This window comes from Amblyraja radiata, chromosome 33, assembly GCF_010909765.2.
Source record: "Amblyraja radiata isolate CabotCenter1 chromosome 33, sAmbRad1.1.pri, whole genome shotgun sequence".
NCBI lineage: Eukaryota > Metazoa > Chordata > Chondrichthyes > Rajiformes > Rajidae > Amblyraja > Amblyraja radiata.
The window spans coordinates 13666870-13688888 of NC_045988.1; the positions used below are offsets into that span (position 1 = coordinate 13666870).

At 43.4% G+C, this 22019-nt stretch overlaps 1 protein-coding gene across 3 annotated transcripts in view; it reads right to left on the bottom strand.

The window, feature by feature from the left end:
- LOC116991254 (CXADR like membrane protein) overlaps positions 1 to 13299 on the bottom strand; it is a 110038-nt gene extending 96739 nt beyond the window's left edge. For 2 of the 3 annotated variants that reach the window (XR_004416720.1, XM_033049716.1), the window contains exon 1: positions 12700 to 13281. Coding sequence is in view for 2 of the 3 variants with exons in the window: in XM_033049716.1 (XP_032905607.1) it covers positions 12700 to 12736 (37 nt within the window). In the remaining variant the exon portion in view is untranslated. Of the gene's footprint in view, positions 1 to 12699 lie in introns of all 3 variants that reach the window. The other variant, XM_033049718.1, reaches the window with a different exon arrangement.
- Positions 13300 to 22019: the final 8720 nt, after the last annotated feature.

The following is a 22019-nucleotide window of genomic DNA, read 5'->3' on the forward strand; positions in this document are numbered from 1 at the left end:
CATGCACAAACACATAAGGGTCAGTATTAGTCATCATTAATTACATACAGACTTACAGGAAGAAAATGTTCAATCAGGGATTTAATAAAAATAATAGGACAAAGGAAATGAGATTTCTTCTGGTCATTATTTGTGTAGAACACATACAAAAAATATGATGTTTACCATTTGATTCTAAAACAGAATGCTGGAAATCTTCCACTTTTTCTGCCATCACCGTTACACCAAGTCCCTCTCATCAACAGCCATAGGCTCAAACTGTATTTTTAATTAATGTAGCAAAGGGGAAATGTTGCACAAAAATATTGATATTTAGTTTAAGAAGGAACTGCAGATGCTGAGAGACACAAAAAGCTGGACACGGTGGGCCGAAGGGCCTGTTTCCACGCTGTAGCTCCAAACTATAAACTAAATATCAAAGATAGACACAAAAAGCTGGAGTAAATCAGCGGGACAGGCAGCAACTCTGGAGAGAAGGAATGGGTGGCGTTTCGGGTCGAGACCCTTCTTCAGTCTGAAGAATTAGACATAAGATAAATTACAATTTGGACAGGAAGTTCAGCTGTGCTTATTCAGATGGTGTGTTTGAAAAAGAGTAAAATTGCTAATATCATAAAAGAAGTGAGGTCCATTTCAAGAGGAATGGAAATATAAGAGTCATGGCTAATTTGGAAATACGTAATGCAGAACGTTGGCATGAAGTTGAAAACATTTTATTTCATAGCATTGCTTCATCTTGATGCATGTACACAGAAGAAATTAGTAAGACCTAATTGGGTCCTTTTGTGGCTAGCTTCCAGAAACCATCTGTTCAGATCTGCCTTTCTTAAAAGCAGCTGAACAGTTTATGAAAATCCTATGAGCACATCTCATTTCCCTCTGCCTTCACCAAAACTATTCTCAATTTTCAGACATGACTTGTCAAGGACCTATTACAAACATGCCTCCATATATACGTAACCCAAACATTTCTTGAAGTTCTGAGAATGATAATGTGGGGCGGAAGGTATGGAACAGCCCGAGTCACAAGACGCACAAGCAAAGTTCATCCATGCAACTGGAATTGGAGAGATGCCCAGAGATAAAGGAGCCTTCGTCTTTACATACAGAACAGGTCATTCCTTGGCAGGAATTGTGCAAGAGTTATGTACCGTGTAGGGGCAGGAAGAAAAGTCCTTGTACTGAAGGTCTTCTACCTACTGTTTCTAGATGGTAGCTACAGTAAATGATAGTCTGTAGAATATACATTATCTACTGTGTTACATCTAAACAAAGTGTAACATTTCCTCAATGGTAATAGCATCCAATAGTATAGAAAGTCTGCTAGACTGGCACCAGCAGAATACTGACCATTCTGGATTGACTATCAAGAATCAAGAGTCAAGAGTGTTTGATTGTCATATGTACCGACAATGGATCAATGGAATTCTTACTTGCAGCAGCATGACAGGCCTGTAACGTAATTCAAATGGACAATATATAATAAACAAAACAATAAAATAATATAATGACTCCAATGCTAGTGCAAAGTCCAAAGTCCTTAGTGCAACCCAAGACGGTCCATAAATCATCAGTTAGTGTTTTATTGGAGGTTTTTCATTTTGAAGCCATTGACTTTGTTGCATTTTATCTAGGCCATGCTGAAGAATGATATTGTGCTGGAGAGGGAGAGCATGGCCCTACTGGCACTATAAGGCATGCGAAGCAGGTCCTCCAGATGTATCTGAGCACTAGATGTTAATTTCCAGTTGGAAACAGGCAGAGCAAACACACCTCACAGTCTATCTTTAGTTGCTGGGTGAAGGGCGGCCAAACACACAGTCCACAAAAGAGTGCCGCAGGCTGTTCAGGAAACGAGATGCAACTTTTCAGAGCAGTTGCCTAAATCTTATCCTAAATAAATCTTCCAGCTTGCTACACTCCCCTATTCATATCGATTCCTTCTTTCCTAAAATGTTTTGACCTGCCCTCTAAAGGAATCATAGTGATTTTTGCTACGGTGCTGTGCAACACCAGTCAGGCAGATGGAAATGGTCCAAACCTCATGCCATTAAAAATGGGAAGACAGTGCAATTGTCCAGCTTGCTTGATAAATAATTTAAATTGTCCCCCAAATTTCTCAAACATCAATCGTATGAATCTTTCTATATCTTAAATATGGGGCAATATGGTGGTGCAGCAGTAGAGTTGCAACCTTACAGCACCAGAGACCCAGGTTCGATCCTGACCGTGGGTGCTGCCTGTACAAAGTTTGTACATTCTCCCCGTGAAACATGGGTTTTCTTTGGGAGCTCCGGTTTCCTCCCACACTCCAAAGACGTACGGGTTTGCAGGTTCATAGGTTTTGGTAAAAATTGTAAATTGTTCCTTATGTGTAGGATAGTGCTAGTGTACTGGGTCAGTGCAGACTTGGTGGGTCGAAGGGCCTGTTTCCGCACTGTATCTCTAAACTAAACTAAAAATGCCTTAAGTGATCTCTTGATTGCCAAGATGGTAAATGTGCAATGCCACGTCATACTGAGCAATGCAGAACAGTCATGAGCACAGTTGTCAACTCCAGGCTGAGTTAGTTGATCTCACTCTGGGATGAACATCAGTCCCAATGGGCTCGTGAGTGGATGGATTGCCTTGCTGCTTGCTCCTTCTCACTAACCTTAACTCTGACTCATATACCAATGAACATTGGGCGACCACACACAAACGCACGCATAGTTTCCAGTACAGCTGTTGGTAACTGGTGTACCATACTACAGATGTTAACAGCTGTCCCAATATCTGCTGCAACAACTGGGATTGGGAACAAACATTGGTACAGCTAACAACTATACCACAAGTTTAACTGATTATAAAAGGATTCCGAGGCAGTTAATATCTTCATGCATGAAGCAGCAAGGACTCTGGCAATATGTACCTCCTGCTCTTATTTATTCAATTGATCTTTATCTATTTGACTTTCTCTCCCCTTTCCACATGAAATATTGTGTTACTTGCCTTTTAAGTTTTCTTTCTGTATCCTTTCCATGATTTGTTGATCTTATGGATAACATTTCTGGAATGTTAACAAGCATATCCAAAACCTCAAAACAGACTCCATTAACATTTAAGGGTCACAAAATATAGAAATGTGTTTCCAATTGAATAAATGCAGCAGAACACAAATTATGTTCAGCCTAGCATTTCAGCATGAAATAGTTCGTTCACGGATGTTTTTTCCCCTGCTTCTGCAGAGACATTGCATTTACTTCACAATTTTTGTATTGTTTCAAAATGTCTTCTCTTTCCAGAATCCAAACCTTAGAAAAAGTGCAAAATATTCTGCAACTTTTCAGAAAGAATAATGCAACACTCCTGATTTTCATTGCAGGCGTTTACTTTTAAAGGGCATCACAGTGGCACAGCAGTTGTTGTTCCAGAGTGATCCTGGCTTCAGATGCAATCTGTACGGAGTCTGCATGTCCTCCCTGTGACTGAATTGGCTTTCCATGGGTGAGATGGTTTCATCTTGCACCTCAAAGATTTGTTGGTGAGTTTATTGTCTACTTCAAATTGTACAGGTGGGTGACAGGAGAATCGGGGCAGAGGTAATGGGCCTGTAAAAGAAAATTGGTTACGGGGGCATAAGGAAAGGAAGGGGATTGATGGGAATGCTCAGGGAGACAGCTCTGAGAGGCCGAATGATCTTGCCATGTCATAAGGAAATTTGTATTTCTTCAGCCTGCTTAATAGAAACTAAAGTAAATCTAAACTAAATGCATATGGGATGGAAATGTCATTGTTCGTTTTCAATGACATAGCATTTTGAGGTACAGTAAAAAAAATCTGTTAATCCAGCATATTCAGAACTTTGGAGGTATTGGGCAGTGAGATTTGGCATTGGTATTAGTCTAGTATTGTCACAGGTATTGCGATACAGTGAAAAACTATGTTTTGTGTGCTCTCCAGTCAAATCACACCATACATGAGTACAATCAAGCCATACACAAGTACATCGGATGGTGCAAAGAGAAAAATTGCCCAAATGCAAACCATCGTGCTACAGAATTACGCTATTATAGTTGTGGAGAAGGTGCAGATTATTTTTTAAACCTGCAAGAATGACAATGAGGTAGGTTGAGAGAATGGTCTATACCATTAGGCTATGCTACGTCCATTCACTACTCTGATAACAGCTGGGAAGAAGCTGTTCCTGAGTCTGGTGCCACGTACCTTCAAGGTTTAGTATCTTCTGGGAGAGGGGAGGAGAGGGCACTTTCCAGACTATTACATGTTATGCAAGTAATATTCCTATGCACTTTTACTTTATATTTATTCAGATGTGACGCAGTGCAGTAGTATGTTACATTTTCTGGTAAACCTGGAATTTTTCCATAATTTTCTGTTTTATCTCACAAACATTCTGTTTATTTGATCGTTACTGCCTGTGCAAGGTTAGTTTTCACAAATCCACAATATCCAAAAAGGACATGAAAGGCACCATATTAAATAAACTCTTTCTTCTATCTCTTCTTATTTAAGTGCTCCAACTTTTACCCATCAGAGGGAGTGTATCAGTGCAGGCATCAAAATATCTCTCATCGAGCGTTCCAAAATGCCCAAGTTTCATCGGATTAATTCATTATGTATGACCCCATAACAGGCCAGATTCCCTGAGTGCAGATACTTTTGACTTTTGAAGGACAGTCGAAAATGGTTGGTATTGAATCAGATGCTTAAATAAATCTTTCCTGTTTTCATTTCCTTTGACTTCAATCAAAATCAGAGCAATATGTCATTTTCGTAGAATAAGACAAAGTGGTCTCCAACCAATATAACTTTGATACATAGATAATCTTAGGAACTGGGTTTGCATTCCACAGGCTCACACAAATGAAAAATTCATAGAATTAATAATTAATCTTGTAGTGTTGCGAGAAGAGATAAAAAAAGATTCAACATGTTCTATGTGCGTATGGAGGTGCGTAGTGCAACTTCTAAAGGACTTTAGTATCAACACCCAACATCAAAGGACTATTGAAACTTTGTTCCACTCCTTTAGCCTCCCATCAGTGGAATTTTCAAGTGCTGAGATTTATCTTCTGTTTATGACATCTAGGTGAAATAACACAGAAATAACACTGAAGCAAAACTCACTTGGGTTTCATCTTCACATCCAAATAACATTTTTGAAAACTAGATTTGATGATTCAGCTAAATCTCAAAGCCAAACTGCACTTACATACATTACATTTCCCCAGTGGAGGCCACATTTCATATGTCCTGTTTTTATTACTTTTGTTTCCAAGTACGCTGTGTACCAAATCAAAATAACTATTTGTGGTGAAGTACATCAAGGATACTTTTGCTTTATTACTCCCTGACTCAGCCAATGTCATTAGCTGTGACTAACTAATGCTTAAAGGTATAGTCATGATAAAGGGTTTGCTGCTCTAGGATTCTGCAAGAAAGCAAACAAATTGATGAATTGTGAATCCTAAGTCCCATAGTCATAGTGTCTTGCAGTGTGGAAACAGGCCCTTCAGCCCAACTTACCCACACCGGCCAATCTATCCCATCTTGGTATTTTTAAATAGAGGAATGGGATATAAAAGCAAAGTGACGACACCAAAACTTCATAAATCACTGGTTAGACCTCAGTTGATCGAGGTGGACCATTCTGAGTATCGTAATTCCAAAAAGCATAAAGATGCATAAAAGCAAAAAGCATAAAAGTACAAAGGATGCTTACTAAAGAGATTCCAAGCATGAGGGGCTTCTGACATGATTCCATGTAAAAATCTCCAAATAACTTCAGAAGATTTCGAGATCTTGAAATGTTTTAACAGGTTAAAAAAAAATAACACGTGCAATATGTAATCTCTTTTACATCTTTTTCAGAACATCGCTATATCCTTTTTATCCAATGAAGTCAAAAGAGTGTAGGATGTGCCATCATGTAGGAAAAGCAATTACATACCAATAAGGTAATAATTAATAGTTTTAACATCAATGATGAGTGATCTAGAAGGAAGAAGAGGAGCATTTTTCCACTGTGAGTTGTTAGATATGGAACACTCCCTTGCAGATCAAAAAGTGAAAAGATAGATGTTTCAGAGCTGAAATAAAAATAGAAAATGCTGTTTTTAATTTTTCAACAGATGAAGCAGCATGAGGCAGAGTCACTATTTCAGATTGATGACCTTCCTCTGAACTGAGAAGCCTTCAAAATCAAACATGGTTTAATTTGCAAAGGAGGAGGGAGGATTGGTGAGAACCATGGGAGAGTCTGTGACAGGGTGAGGACCAAATGTCACACATGGTGGTGGTGTTGGCAGAGAATAGGTGCTGAAGGCTTTTTTTAAACATAGATAATCTATCTGGAAAAGACAAATGAAAACGGAGAAGGAGTAATAAGTAAAAAGAAAAACAAGAGTTTACTTCCTTCAAGTCAATGGAAGCTAATTCCATAAATGATTTTCTAAGCTATTTGATCAGGTAATTGAAGGCAGGGTGTTGTAGAGATACGAGTAAAACTGAGTCTGCAGAATTGCTCTTCCAAACAGCTGTTTCTGGCACAATGACTAGTTAACCTTTCATACTGTAAACTTCTATGATTTATGTATACCGTAATTCATGTTTTTGTGTGTTTAAGACTACATGCATGTGATGCTGCTGCAAGCAACATTTTCATTGTACCTGTACCTCATTGGGATATGACAATAAACTCAAGTTGACAGGACTATCTAACTGCAAGGTGCTTATTACACAATTACATTTATTGCACTGCTGTGAACGCTTGTGTTTTAATAGTTTCAACCAACCAAGCATTTCAGCTGTTTCACCAGTGCTGTAGCCCTCACATGTCTTCGTTGGAGCTAGAAATGTGAGTTAAGATTTGGATGACATGTATTATTATTATTATTATTATTATTATTATGGAGCACATATCTCACGTGGACTTCCAAATTGCTGGATGCAATGCTTTCTAGGATAATCAATTTCCCGCTCAAACCTTTTGAACGAGCCCTATCATACATCCATGCATTGCACTTAACATTCTTTTCCAAACACCATTGGCTGGAGGCCAAGCAGTCAGACATGTTAATTGGCACTTTGCTGAATGCTTGCTCACATAAGGCCCACTGAGAAAGCAAGTACAGAGCAGCCCATATTAGTCAGTTGGACCCTAGGTTGTCAACGTCAGCTCTGTGCTATAATGCAGCCAGAACTGCTGGCAGAACAGTTCCATTGTTCTATTCTTTAAATTTTTAAGATTCCAGGTTTATTCGGTAATTGATTGCGCCAAACAAAAAATCCCCCTAACAATTAGGACCAAATATCAACGATCTCCACCATCTTAGGAATGCGCAAGCATTCTTTGAATCCAGTGGTAGTTCTAATTCCCCTACTACCAAACCTTAGCAGAGAATAAGTGAAAAAGAATGGTTGACATTTTTAGTCGGAACCTTCTTTAGACTGAAAGTAGAGGTGACTGAAACTAGAGGCGAGAAAAGGCCAGAACAAATCAGTGTCAGCAACAGATGACCTCAGTTGGCTGGGAAGGTGTGATAACAAGAGGGATACAAGGATGCAATCGACCAGTGGCACTGGTAGGATGACTAAGGTGGTGGATGGCTCCTTCCTACCCATTCTGACCTATTCTACTCCAAACTCTTGTCATACCTATGGTAGTAGTTCAACCTCTTGATAAGCTTCACACTCCTCCAATAGTCTTTCCAAGAACTAAAGGTCATGGTCTAATGTTGATACCAGTTGACTCTCCTTCCTTCACCTGCACCCTCCTTTATAAGAGTTTTGCCCTTTTAGCTGCTTGTTAGGTGAAAGTATGATGGTTGTTAATTAAATTATATCCTGCCATTGAGATCAGAAGGACCTTTGTCTTATTTAACCATTATCATGCCCCACCAATGCTGCTTTCTCGTTAAAATCAAGCTTATTACTTTAATGGGAAAAATTAAGGAAATATATTATATATGGATGATTTCAGACCAAGGGTCTTCAACATGAAACATTAACTCAGTTTCTCTTTCTACCAATGCCACCGAGTGTTTACAGCATTTTCTGATTTATTGAATGTTTCTTAATCATTCTATTGACTAGAATGTGCTCACCTATATTTAGGCAAAGGTATTGATTTTCAAGTCTCCTGTTTGCAGGTGAGAAAATACAGTCCTGTTGGCAAAAATATGCTAAATTGAAGAAGAGAACTGGAGATTCTGAGTATGTAACAGAACCAAGTGATCTCATTCATATTTATGGCGTGATTTTAAACTTTCATTTATCAATGTCTGCTCTGTTACCTATATTTCATTCCTCTGATTTTCTGTGCCAATATAACTTGTCTCAATAAAGCTGTTAACTCCTTGCTGGGTTATCGTTCCTGGATATGCTACCATTTACAGGTTATCACCAACAATGTGTGAAGGATTCAGTGAAGGTTGGTTGGCTCCTTTACCATGGTCGTCGGTGGTTGAGGTGCTAACATGATCAATCACAACCCTGTCATCAGATCATGTCAACATGTGCGCATTCACAGCCAAGAAAGGTAGGGGTGTAAATTTTCAATAAAAACTGGATTCCACCAGACTACAAACAACATCAAGAAGAGTGAGCAATTTTCCTTTCCTAGTTTTGAGGGATTGGGAGTTCTCTACATTGTCTTAATTCAAGCGCATTGTGCCGAACAAGAGACAGCTAACAACCATCAAGCTCATATAATTCACCTTAGACTTGGAATAGTTCAAGTTCAAGTTCAAGTGAGTTTATTGTCATGTGTCCCTGTATAGGACAATGAAATTCTTGCTTTGCTTAAGCACACAGAAAATAGTAGGCATTTACTACAAAACAGATAAATGTGTCCATATACCATGATATAAATATATACACACATGAATAAATAAACTGATAAAGTGCAAATAGCAGAAAGTGGTTATTAATAATCAGAGTTTTGCCCGAGCCAGGTTTAATAGCCTGATGGCTGTGGGGAAGTAGCTATTCCTGAACCTGGTTGTTGCAGTCTTCAGGCTCCTGTACCTTCCACCTGAAGGTAGCAGGGAGATGAGTGTGTGGCCAGGATGGTGTGGGTCTTTGATGATACTACCAGCCTTTTTGAGGCAGCGACTGCGATAAATCCCCTCGATGGAAGGAAGGTCAGAGCCGATGATGGACTGGGCAGTGTTTACTACTTTTTGTAGTCTTTTCCTCTCCAGGGCGCTCAAATTGCCGAACCAAGCCACGATGCAACCGGTCAGCATGCTCTCTACTGTGCACCTGTAGAAGTTAGAGAGAGTCTTCCTTGACAAACCGACTCTCCGTAATCTTCTCAGGAAGTAGAGGCGCTGATGAGCTTTTTTGATAATTGCGTTAGTGTTCTCGGACCAGGAAAGATCTTCAGAGATGTGCACGCCCAGGAATTTGAAGTTCTTGACCCTTTCAACAATCGACCCGTTGATATAAATGGGGCTGTGGGTCCCCCTCCTACTCCTTCCAAAGTCCACAATCAGTTCCTTGGTTTTGCTGGCGTTGAAGGCCAGGTTATTGCGCTGGCACCATATGGACAGTTGCTCGATCTCCCTTCTATATTCTGACTCATCCCCATCAGTGATACGTCCCACAACAGTGGTGTCGTCAGCGAACTTGATGATGGAGTTCGCACTGTGGTTGGCTACGCAGTCATGGGTATAGAGTGAGTACAGCAGGGGGCTGAGCAAGCAGCCTTGAGGTGCTCCCGTGCTGATTGTTATCGAGGCTGACACAGTTCCACCAATACGAGCAGACTGTGGTCTGTGGATGAGGAAGTCGAGGATCCAGTTGCAGAGGGATGCGCAGAGACCCAGTTCTGCGAGTTTGGTAACCAGTTTGGAGGGGATGATTGTGTTGAATGCCGAGCTGTAATCGATGAATAACAGCCTGACATATGAGTTTTTGTTGTCCAAGTGGTCCAGTGCGGAGTGGAGGGCCAGCGAGATCGCATCCACCATTGATCTGTTGAACCAAATATATTTGGTTCAAACACAGATTAACTAAACCCAGGGAGCCATTGATAGCCATTTGTTATTCATAGAATATTACAGCAGAGAAGAAGGCCATTCTCCATTGAAATTATACTAGCTCTTTGCATAAACAACTCATCCTATCCCATTGACCTGCCACTCTCCATGGCCCTGTAATTTCTTGAATTCAGGTATTTATCCAGTTCCCTTTTGAATGCTACAATTGAATGTACCTCCATTCCTACCAGATGAAATGGATTGCAGACTCTGACCATTTACTGCATATAAATATGTATTTTATCATGTTAGCTTTAGTTCATTTGCCAATCACCCTCATTCAATATCCTCCATATTTTCACCCCTTCGTCAATGGGAATAATTTCTCTCCTCCTACTGCACACATAGCAATTATACCTTCAATGAGACAATGACAATAAATTGAATCCAATCCAATCCAATCCAAACATCCCTCACAGATCCTCGAGCAATTTCTTCCCATACAAGAACAACCTTTGTTGTGACAAAATAAACCACTGGTGCAAAATTTCACACATTCACTTCCTAACTCTATGTCCTCTCATCCATGGAATATGGAATATGGAATAATTGGATCAGGGTCACTTGTCAATCTGAGAGACTTGGTCTGGGTGGATTAGGTAACTGATTTCCTAATTACTTAAAAATAAGGGAACCTTTGTGAAGAAAATATCCTTTGCTACTATTAATTTAACAGGGAGAAAAGAACAAGGTTATATATCATTTAGGCATCATTCTGTTCTGTTTAGTGTCACATGCACAATTACAGTGAGGTACATACAATATATAGCAGAAACAAGGAAGTTTTCTCAGATAACATTGTAGTTATACATTTTAATAAATGTAATAATGATCCAATATACATGACATTCTATCCAATTTAAAACTTTGCTACAGTTCAGTATGTAATTATTTTTTCAAACAAAATTAATATAACAATCCAAAATGAATCAAATTTCTGTTCATTTTTTATCCAAATGAAATAATACCATTAGTTTGTCCTTGGTTGTCCTTGTGTAATTTGTGTAAATGTAAATGCATCATTGACTTCAATGTCTTTATGGCCCTCACTAATTCTCCATCTTGTCACCAACCTTTGCATCTACTCTTATTTTCTGACTCTGGCCTATTCTACATTGCCACTCTGTGAGTATATTCAACAATTATACTGCTGTGTGCTAGAACCATCTATCCAAAGACTTCCTCGTGACCAAATCTCTTACCTTCAAAACCCCCATTAAAACTTCTCACCTTGATCACACATTCCCTAACTTCATCAACTATTGCTTTCCAAAAAAAGCCCCCTTTATCCGTCTCCTAGATGAAGAACCTTCCGGACAATGCCCCTGAGAGTGCAGTTCAAATCCAGATTCAATGTTAAACTAACAACCAAAGTGCATGCTGCTTGTCGATTTGTGTTGAAGTCCAAAGTTTGCGGATCCAAATATTTATGCAATGTCCCCAGAGCACACAATGAGATAATGTGTGTAAATATCAGAAATACATATGTTTGAATCTTTAGAAATAAAATTAACAATAGATAAAACCAACAGCAGTGTAGAGTTTGAACTTTGCCCTATATATCTCCAATATGAAGCAAAGCAACATAACAACTAATAGAAAGTCAACTCATTGAACATTTCTTCCAATGATGGTTTGTTTAAAATTGATACAGAAGGAAATTATGTTATGTATCAAATACAGATTCATCCCTTCTTGGCACTCTGGTCTTAATGCAGAACATACTTGTTTTATTTCAATCAACTTTACGCGAAAACTTCAAAAATCAAATCAAAAATAAAAAGAGCTATTCCCTTGTTGTGGTTCACTTGTTCTCAAGTCCCTCGGTCTCAGAGGACGCGGCGAGGACAGCACGCAGGGTCAGCGCAGATCGCTAGGGCTGCAGAGCGCCTCAAGTGGCTCACACCCAATTGCGACCGGCTCACGCTCCGGGTCAATGGCTCAATCTCCATCCAGATGCCTGAAGACAGCAGGGATACGGAGGCCACACCATCAGACACTCAGTAATAAACGGTTCCCCACAGAACAGGCAAACAATATTAAATCTTTCTCTTCAACGTTCAATTACTTTTCTTTCTTTTTAATAAACTCCACCCATCCGCTTCATTAACCCAGTGTGCCGCTTTAAAAAAAAAAGTTTGGGTCTGGAAACTGTTAATGTTACAGTCCACATCTGTTTCCAATATGGGTCGAGTTACATCTTTTGGAAACAATGCTGCTTTTTACTTAGTGAATTGCATTAAAAAAAGTTTTCAAACCGAACTGAAAAATACATAAAGGACACGAAAGTACACAACGGCATCACCTTATTTAATTACAAATAGCATATTGTCCACGGACAGCAGAAAATAAAATCTCTGCTAATGTTAAATTAAAATATGAAAACCTTTAAAGTAAGCTGTAGAAGGCAGACACATAAAGGAAAGCGTGTATTTCGTGAAGTAACTGAAAGTCGCTGAAGATTTTAAAATTATTGCACTTCCCCAACTCTTTATCAGTCTCGCCCACACTGGTACATAAAATATTCGATTTCAGAAACCAGACATTAAAAAAGCGATCCAAAACTATGGTGCGAGGTTTACAAATGCATCTTCTCATTTCTATTAGCGAGACTAAACGAATTTAAAAAAACACGATAATCCGAGCTACTTACCGACCATCAGAACCAAAGTAAGAGAGGGCAAAATCATGTTGGCTTTATAAATTCGGCATTTAATCCATAAATTGATGAGGAAATTTCGTGCTGATATTCTCCGCCTCCTTGTTTTTTGGGACTGGAATGCTGGGACAGACCTGAGCACATTGAAACATCAAGAGAGGGGGATGCCACTGCGGGATATTTCCATCTTCACAACGCTCGACTCTCCAAGATGTCCCTTTCCCAACCCATTCCGTTCATTGCAGCTGCCCAGATGAGCAGTGGAGTGTGCTGGAACCGTCTTTCCAGGGATTTGATATGACAGGTCCGTTTAGTTGAAGGTTGATTGATTGGTTTCAACGGGTGAACGGAGAACTGTGACTGCCCGAACTGACATTGCACACACTTTCCTGTCTGAAAATTGCAGAGAGCAAGTCTAACCTAAAGTCTGCTAAAAGTATAACACATTTCTGTGTGAGCACAGAATGACTTGCTGCTGACTTGTGACTGGCTCTGTTCCTTCTTGCAAGTTTTATTTCAATATTAAAAGCATGTTGATTTCAACATGAAATAAATGAAAAGCTACAATCTTTAGTTTAAATCTAAACTAGATGCCATCAGTTCCCTCACCCAACAGTTATTAAACTATTGTTTTTGCTGCCTGCTGAAGTGCTGAGAAGTGTAACTGAATATTTTCCTGCAGATATGTCATTGCAATATGATACTTGTTTTCACCAGCCATTTCCAACGTGGTGTTTAACTATTTCAATTAAAAAGGAATGATTCAAAAAATATCGTAGTATGCACAAATGTCAACATTTGAGGTCACAGATAATGGCTTTGAACTTTCCAAATTCTATTCTAGCTTCCAATGTTGATACCTGATTTCTCCATTTAGTGGAGATACAAGAAACATAGAAACATAGAAAATAGGTGCAGGAGTAGGCCATTTGGCCCTTCGAACCTGCACCGCCATTCAATATGATCATGGCTGATCACCCAACTCAGTATCCTGTACCTGCCTTCTCTCCATACCCCCTGATCCCTTTAGCCACAAGGGCCACGTCTAACTCCCTCTTAAATATAGCCAATGAACTGGCCTCAACTACATTCTGTGGCAGAGAATTCCAGAGATTCACCACTCTGTGTAAAAAAAGTTTTTCTCATCTCAGTCCTAAAATATTTCCCCTTTGTCCTTAAAGAGATGGCAGTTGCTAAAATCTTGAGCAAAACACATAGTGTTGGAGTAACTCAACAGTCAGGCAATGTCTGAAGAAGTATCCCGAACCAAAACGTTGCCTGTCCATTCGCTCCAGTCCGAAGAATGGTCCTGACCGGAAACGTCACGTATCCATTCCCTCCACAGATGCTGCCTGACACAAAAACAATGCTGATGAATGAAAACATTCCCTTAATGTACATTTTCTTCCTCAAAATTCCTTGGCAATTTTTTTTTAACTTTGTTGTTCTACCAGAGGAAGGGCAGTATTTGTTTACTTTGTTCTACAGAGACTGTAAGATTAGACGAACAACTCCTTTAAAGCGTTGGTACATGTATAGTGGGCTGAATAGCTTTTAGTGTGTTGTTGTATTCTACTATCCATCAACAATCGCTGTCTTGCCATCAGGCCAAACATTGCTCCAACCTCACAGATACAAAATGGATTCAGTAGAGCTAATAGGACTTGATGTTTCAATCCCTGTAGTAAATCGGCACTCTTGATATTGGCAGTGGGATTGGAGTGGGGAAAGGTAGGGTTGGTACGTCATCGGGGTCATCAGGTAGGCACCCTCCTTCTTTGATGTTCCATTGATTGAATTGAATTGATTTTATTAGGGACAGTGCATATAAATAAACATTTGCATGTAATATGCAAGATTGTAGCCAGTAGCTAATTTCCATCTTTAATCCCACACAAGGTAAACACATCCCAAACAAGGTAAAAACAAAAGACAAAAACAAAAACAAAACAAACAATATGAGCCCACAACATCTCCAGAGACCGAGCTATGCTCAGTATCTAACTTAATCTGCAAATGTCTTGACATCAACAGTAGGTCCAAAACTGTGTGTGAGAGGGGAGGGGGTTGGTGTAGTGAATGGTGCTTCGGAGGAAAACATACTGTCACAGCCACTGGCACACTTCACATTAGTGTGAACATGGACATAAATAGAGGTTGAAGACATTTCTGTAGCATCACACTTCAGTTCAAAATGACTGCATAATAAGCAACCATTGGCAGTGGCAAACTGTTTGAAGTTGTCAGGGTGGAATAAGAACAACAGCTCAGGGTTGGCTGTGTAGGAAAGAATTGCAGATGCTGGTTTAAACTGAAGACAGATATGAAAAACTGGAGTAACTCAGACGGTCAGACAGCATCTCTGGAGAAACGGAATAGATGGCGTTTCAGGTCGAGATCCTTCTTCAGACTGTCTCTGAAGGGTCTTGACCCGAAATGTCACCTATCCCTTTTCTCCAGAGATGCTGTCTGATCCGCTGTGTTTCTCCAGCTTTTTGTATCCAGCCTCAGAGAAGGCTGTCATCTACTGGTTGTTCAGAGTTTAATCTACTTCATAACTCACCTCCCAGGTGCAAGAGTCCAATAGGCAGCAACTATAGACAGTGGGTTCAAGTATTGGCCTGGGCTTAAGCCAAATTGGCCCATTGAGTTTTTTTTTGTTTCTGTGAATGCATGCAATGAACCAGAATAATTTTTTTGGATATGTTGGCATCAAATTTTGATCGGAATAGCAATGCCAAGCAAAAATAAAACTTTTGGCATTAAAATCTGTTTTGATGTTTTTAACTTATGATATTTTTCCAACCTGGGTTTTGTTTTGCAGTAGCTGCTAATAGTGAATGGAAACATAAAATGAACTAACTAAAAAAAGGATGAATTCAGATAAGAGTATTGAACTTGCTTTTTCACTGACTTTAATGGCATTATGCAGAATTAAAACACAAAACATAAATGTATAGGAAAGAACTGCAGATGCTGGTTTACACCGAAGACAGACATAAAATGTTGGAATAATTCAGCAGGTCAGGCAGCATCACTGGAGAAAAGGAATAGGTGACATTTCGGGTCGAGACCCTTCTTCAGACATAAACATATATCTAATTGATTTGGGAGAATGGATGAGAGTTTTGCATTTGTCACTCTCACAGCAGGGTGACTTGGCCACAGAACCAAGTCCAAATCAGGAAAAACTGACAATAATGGTCACATCCTACATAATAATTAGGAAACATAAGCAGAGAAATACTTCTGCGGGATAATGTTCAATGTGGAATCCATTGCAGAATAGTACCAAATGATGACTTGATTGTTTTATGGCTGTAGCTGCATTGCCTGTGGCCTTCAAGGAACAACTATGTCAATTTTCTGGCTGATGTTTTGTGACACCATTTAGTTCTAATGGATTAGTGAACTTCTCCATAAGTGTGAAGAACCAAAGATGACAGAAAATTAAAAAAAAACAGTTACCAAGATTCTGCCTATTACAAACTAATTGCTACAATCCATCATTAAGGACAAATTGTCTGAGCTTTTAAGAGAGTTAAAACAAGTCAAATTAGAATTTGTGAGAATTACATTTTCTAATAATTAGAAACAAACTTAATAATTTAAAATCTGAGCATGATATATTCTTACTATGCAAGGAAAATGGAGGTGGGGCTTGTGGATGGCATTGGAATACAATTTTACCAATCAGCAGAACAATTATATAACAGCTTCAATTACATAAGACATTGCTGAGAAAAAAAGCAAACAACTGGTGGAACTCAATGGGTGAGGCAGTGTCTTTGGAGGGAACTGGACTGATGGTGTTTCAAGTCAGGACCAAAAGAATTGGTGAGACTGCATCCCCAGCGCAGTGTACTGTAATATCTCCTTACTTAAGGAAGATTGGAAATAGGTTGGTTAACTAGACAAATACCTAGAACACACAGCTTGCCTTATCATGAAAGTTAGACCGCCTGTATCCACTGGAGATTAGAAAAGTAAGAGTGGATTTGAGTGAAACATATCAGAAGGTTGAGGGGCCTTGATAGGGTGGATGTGAAGAGATTACCTTTTTGTGGAAGGATTATTAAAAATAAGGGGTCACACATTTAAGGCAGAGGTAAAACATTTATTTATCTCTCTTTCGTGACAAATAAATGTCCTTTTGTCCTTTCGCACACTCTTTCCAAAAGAACAATGGAAACAGTTCCTATATATATTTAAGGAAGAGTTGGACAAATACGATAAGCAAGACAGAAAGTTTACTGTGGTTAGATGGAGACATGGCATTGAAATTGCAACTTAATTGAACGGCATGATCATATTGAAAGCAAGAGATGCTTCAGGGACCAATTGGCATATGTATATTTGAGGGGTTATGTGATCTATTCCGGTTCCTAATGTTAATGGCTGGACTCTTAACAGCACTGATGCAGAGAGGGATCTCCAAGTTCATAGCTCCTTGAAATAGTCAACACAAGCAGATAGAGTGATAATGAAAGTATAAGTTATGCTTGCCTTCATCAGGTGGGGCATTGAGTAAAAGAGTCAGGAAATCATGTTACTGTAACGGGTATAGCTTGGACCCAATAGCAGCACAGAATCAGGCAGGTATAGTTGGTAATGACTTTATTATGATACTGTAACACAGAGTAGTAACCCAGGAATGGGTACAGGATTGAGCGAGGGTTCCGAAGAGGGGCAGGCAGGTTCGAATCCGTGTAGGCAGTCGGGAAATCGCTGGAGAGTCTAGCATGAAGGCCGAGACAATCTGGCACTGTGTGAACGGTGAGGAGAGTTGGGCTGATGAGAGGGGAGTGGCAGGCAGGCAGGTGAGGAGAAGGAGGGACCGGTGGAAAAGTACTGGGAGGTGAAGTGGATGAGAATGAGGAGAGGGCAGACTGTGACAGAACCCCCCCCTCAAGGGACGGCTCCTGACGTCCCAAAACAAAAACAAAAAAAACAATAAAGAAAATAAACCCAATCCCACGCAGAGTTGGGTGGGAGGAGGGGGACCGGAGGAGGGCTAATATTCGTCCGAGGCATCCATGTCCGCATCCTCCTCCATAGCATCAGAGGAAAGCTCCGTCTCGTCGTCACTGGGCGCCTCAGACGGAAGAGGGGACAGAGTCTCAGGGGCGGCGACCCCTCTAGGAGTGGCGGACTTGGACGGCTGGTCGGGATGACGCCGGTGAAACTCCCTGATGAGGGAGGCGTCCAGGATGTGTCGAGCAGGAACCCAGGACCTCTCCTCTGGACCGTAACCCTGCCAATCGACCAGGTATTGGAAACCCCTCCCGCGACGGCGGGAGCACAGGAGGCGGTGCACCGTAAAGGCGGGGCCTCCGTCGATGAGGTGGAGGAGGAGGGACTGTGGGGACCAGGGAGCTCTCCCGGACTGGCTTTACTCTGGACACGTGGAACGTAGGATGGACCCGCATGGAACGAGGCAACTTGAGCCTCACAGCCGCTGGGTTGATGACCTTCTGGATCTCAAAGGGACCGATGAACTTGGGTGCCAACTTCTTGGACTCCACCCTCAAGGGAAGGTCCCTGGTCGACAGCCACACCTTCTGGCCCACGAGGTAGGTGGGGGCCTTGGTGCGGTGATGGTTGGCAGCCGTGGCGTAACGGTCCACGGAGCGGAGAAGAGCCGCCCTGGCTTGGGTCCACGTCCTGCGTCAGCGACGAATGAAGGCCTGGACGGACAGGAAACCTCTTTCTCCAGCACCGGGAACAGTGGAGGCTGGAACCCGCAGGCACACTGGAAAGGGGAGAGCCCAGTGGCCGAGCTTGTCAGGGTGTTGTGGGCGTACTCCACCCACAACAACTGCTGGGACCAGGAGGAGGGATGCTTGGACACCATACACCGCAGCGCCGTCTCCATCTCCTGATTCTTCTTTTCAGTTTGGCCGTTGGACTAGGGATGAAATCCAGACGTCAGACTGACGGTGGCCCCCACAAGCGTGCAGAACTCCCTCCAGAACACAGAGGCAAACTGGGGTCCCCGGTCGGAGACCACATCGACGGGGAGACCATGGAGCCTGAAGACGTGGAGTAACATGAGCCCGGCAGTTTCCTTGGCTGACGGAAGCTTGGGCAGGGGCATGAAGTGAGCCATCTTGCTAAATCTATCGACCACGGTCAGGATGGTGGTGTGACCACTGGATGGGGGCTGGCCGGTAACGAAGTCCAGGGAGATGTGGGACTATGGTCGATGGGGTACAGGCAGTGGAAGCAGATGACCCGCAGGAGCTTGGTGTGAGACCTTGTGCTGGTTGCAAACGGGACAGGCGTTGACAAACTCCCGAGTATCCTCATCCAGCGATGCCCACCAGAACCCCCGTAGCACCATCTCCTTGGTCCGCTGAATGCCGGGATGACAGGTGAGTCGAGAGCTGTGGGCCCCCTGAAGGACGTCGGACCGCAGGGCAGAAACCACAAACAGGCGATCAGGAGGGCATGCGCTGGGTTCCGGCTGGTTCTCCAAGGCCGCCTTGACCTTCTCCTCCACTTCCCAGGTGAGGGAGGCAACCCTGTGCGAGGACGGGAGGATGATCTTGGGGCCAGAGGCAGGCTCCTCCTTCGCCAAGAACTGTCGAGAGAGGGCATCGGGCTTCACGTTGCAGGACCCAGGTCGGTAGGAGAGGGAGAAGTTGAAGCGGGTGAGGAAGAGAGACCAGCGGGCCTGACGAGAGTGGAGCCTCTTGGCTGACTGGAGGTATTCAAGGTTCTTGTGGTCAGTCCAAACCAAGAAAGGCTGCTCGGTTCCCTCCAGCCAGTGACGCCATTCCTCCAACGGCAACTTAACCGCCAACAGTTCTCGGTTGCCAATGTCATAATTCCTCTCAGCAGGGGTCAGGCGTCGGGAGAAGAAGGCGCATGGATGGAGTTTCTGGTCCCCGGCAGCCTGCTGGGACAGAACAGCTCCCACCCCCACGTCGGAGGCGTCCACCTCCACCACGAACTGTCTCTCTGAGTCCGGAACTTGGAGGATGGGGGCCGATGTAAACCGTGTCTTGAGTGTCTGAAAAGCTTCGTCGGCCGCGGCAGCCCACCGGAACGGAACCTTGGAGGAGGTGAGTGCCGTGAGGGGTGCGGCCACAGTACTGTAGCCACGGATGAACCGTCGGTAAAAATTGGCGAACCCCAGGAACCTTTGGAGCTGCTTGCGGGAGTCAGGAACAGGCCAGGTGGTGACAGCAGAGACCTTGGCGGGGTCCATCTTGATGTTCCCTTGGCCAACGATGTATCCTAGGAAGGAGACTGACGGGGAGTGAAACTCGCACTTCTCAGCTTTAACGAAGAGCGAGTTCTCCAGGAGCCGATGTAGAACTGCCTGGACGTGGTGTACACGTTCCTCCTTGGTCCGTGAAAAGATGAGGATGTCATCAAGATAGACGAACACGCACTTGTTCAACATGTCTCTGAGAACGTCATTGACTAAAGACTGGAAGACGGCCGGGGCGTTGGTGAGGCCAAAGGGCATCACCAGATATTCATAATGTCCCGTGGGAGTGTTGAAGGCGGTCTTCCACTCATCTCCCTCTTTGATGCGGACCAAGTGGTAGGCGTTGCGTAGATCCAACTTCAAAAAGATGGTGGCCCCCTCCAGGAGCTCGAAAGCAGAGGAGATGAGTGGGAGAGGGTAGCGATTCTTCACCGTGATGCCGTTGAGCCCCCGGTAATCTATGCAGGGACGCAGAGATTTGTCCTTCTCCACGAAGAAGAACCCAGCCCCAGCAGGAGACGAGGAGGGACGGATGAGACCAGCAGCCAAGGAGTCGTTTATGCATTTCTCCATGGCGCCGCTCTCAGGGGCGGACAGGGAGTAAAGGCGACCCCTAGGAGGAGCGGAACCAGGCAGGAGGTCTATGGCACAGTCATAGGGCCGATGAGGAGGAAGGGAGGTGGCCCTAGACTTGCTAAAAACCTCCCCAAAGTCATGGTACTCAGCTGGGACCCCCGTCAGATCTGGAGCAGAACTGGAGCAGGTGGCCGGTTGAAGAGCTGAGGCTTGCTTCAGGCACACTTGGTGGCAGGAAGGGCTCCAACCCAAGATGACCCCCATCCTCCAGTCGATGTTGGGGTTGTGTCGCCGAAGCCAGGGGTAACCCAGGATGAGGGGAAGACGGGGAGACTGCAGGATGTGGAACTGGATGGTCTCATGGTGATTACCAGACAGGAGCATGCGCACTGGGACCGTCTGGTGAGAAACAGTCCCCAGGAGATGGCCGTCGAGGGCGTTGGCGGGAACAGGTTCAGGCAGGGGAACACAACTGATGCCTAGCTGGCGGGCTAGTTCCTTGTCAAAACCAGAGTCTATGAAGGTGGCGAGGGTGTGAGAACCATCAGACAACAGCAGACGGGCATGACACAGAGGGCGTCGGGCAGAAGTTCAGAAGTTCGACTCTTCAGTAATTCCTCCTCTACTGGTGAGTCTGGCCTTTCACTGGACACTTGGAGATGTAATGACCCGCCAGGCCCCGTTGTCTCTCCCGGATGCGTCGGTCCAGACGGGTCGTTAGCTCGATAAGCCCATCCAGAGAAGAAGGAAGGTCGTGGGACACCAACTCATCCTTGATATAGTCATTCAAGCCCAGCAAGAAAGCGTCACACTGGGCCGGGGCATTCCTATCACTCTGACGGGCCCTGGTGTGAAAGTCGATGGCGAAGTCAGCGACGTTCTGGTTCCCCTGGCTCAACCCCAGCAGACCTCCTGCAGCGTCCGGACCCATCGAAACCTCACCGAACACCTTGCGAAGCTACGCGGCGAAGGCCTGGAAAGAGGAGCAAGCCGGCGTGCGTCGCTCCCATTCAGCCGTTCCCCACAGCCGAGCTCTGCCAGTCAGGTGATTAATGGTAAACGCCACTCTCGCCGCTTCCTGGGCGAAGGTGTAGGGCGAAGAGAATGGAACAGTTCGTGATGAATGGGTTGCAGCCCTCCGGGTCTCCAGCGTAGCGCTCCGAGGTTCCCACCCGGGGCTCAGGTGATGGTCCTGGCGGACCGGGAGCTGGTGCTGTCGGAGCCGGAAGCGAAGCATGGGGTGTAGCCTGGGCGAGGGTGGTCGTCAGCTGTTGGACCTGGGTGGCTAGTGCAACCAATGCTTGCTCTTGGTTTGACACAGCCTGTCGAACCTCAGAGTTGGAGGCAGTGAGCATAGCTTCGTGCTGCAGGAGCGTGTGCTCAATCCTCTCAAAGCGGTTTGACGGAGACGTTGTGTGCGCTGAGTCCATTGTTGGCCAGATTGTACTGTAACGGGTATAGCTTGGACCCAATAGCAGCACAGAATCAGGCAGGTATAGTTGGTAATGACTTTATTACG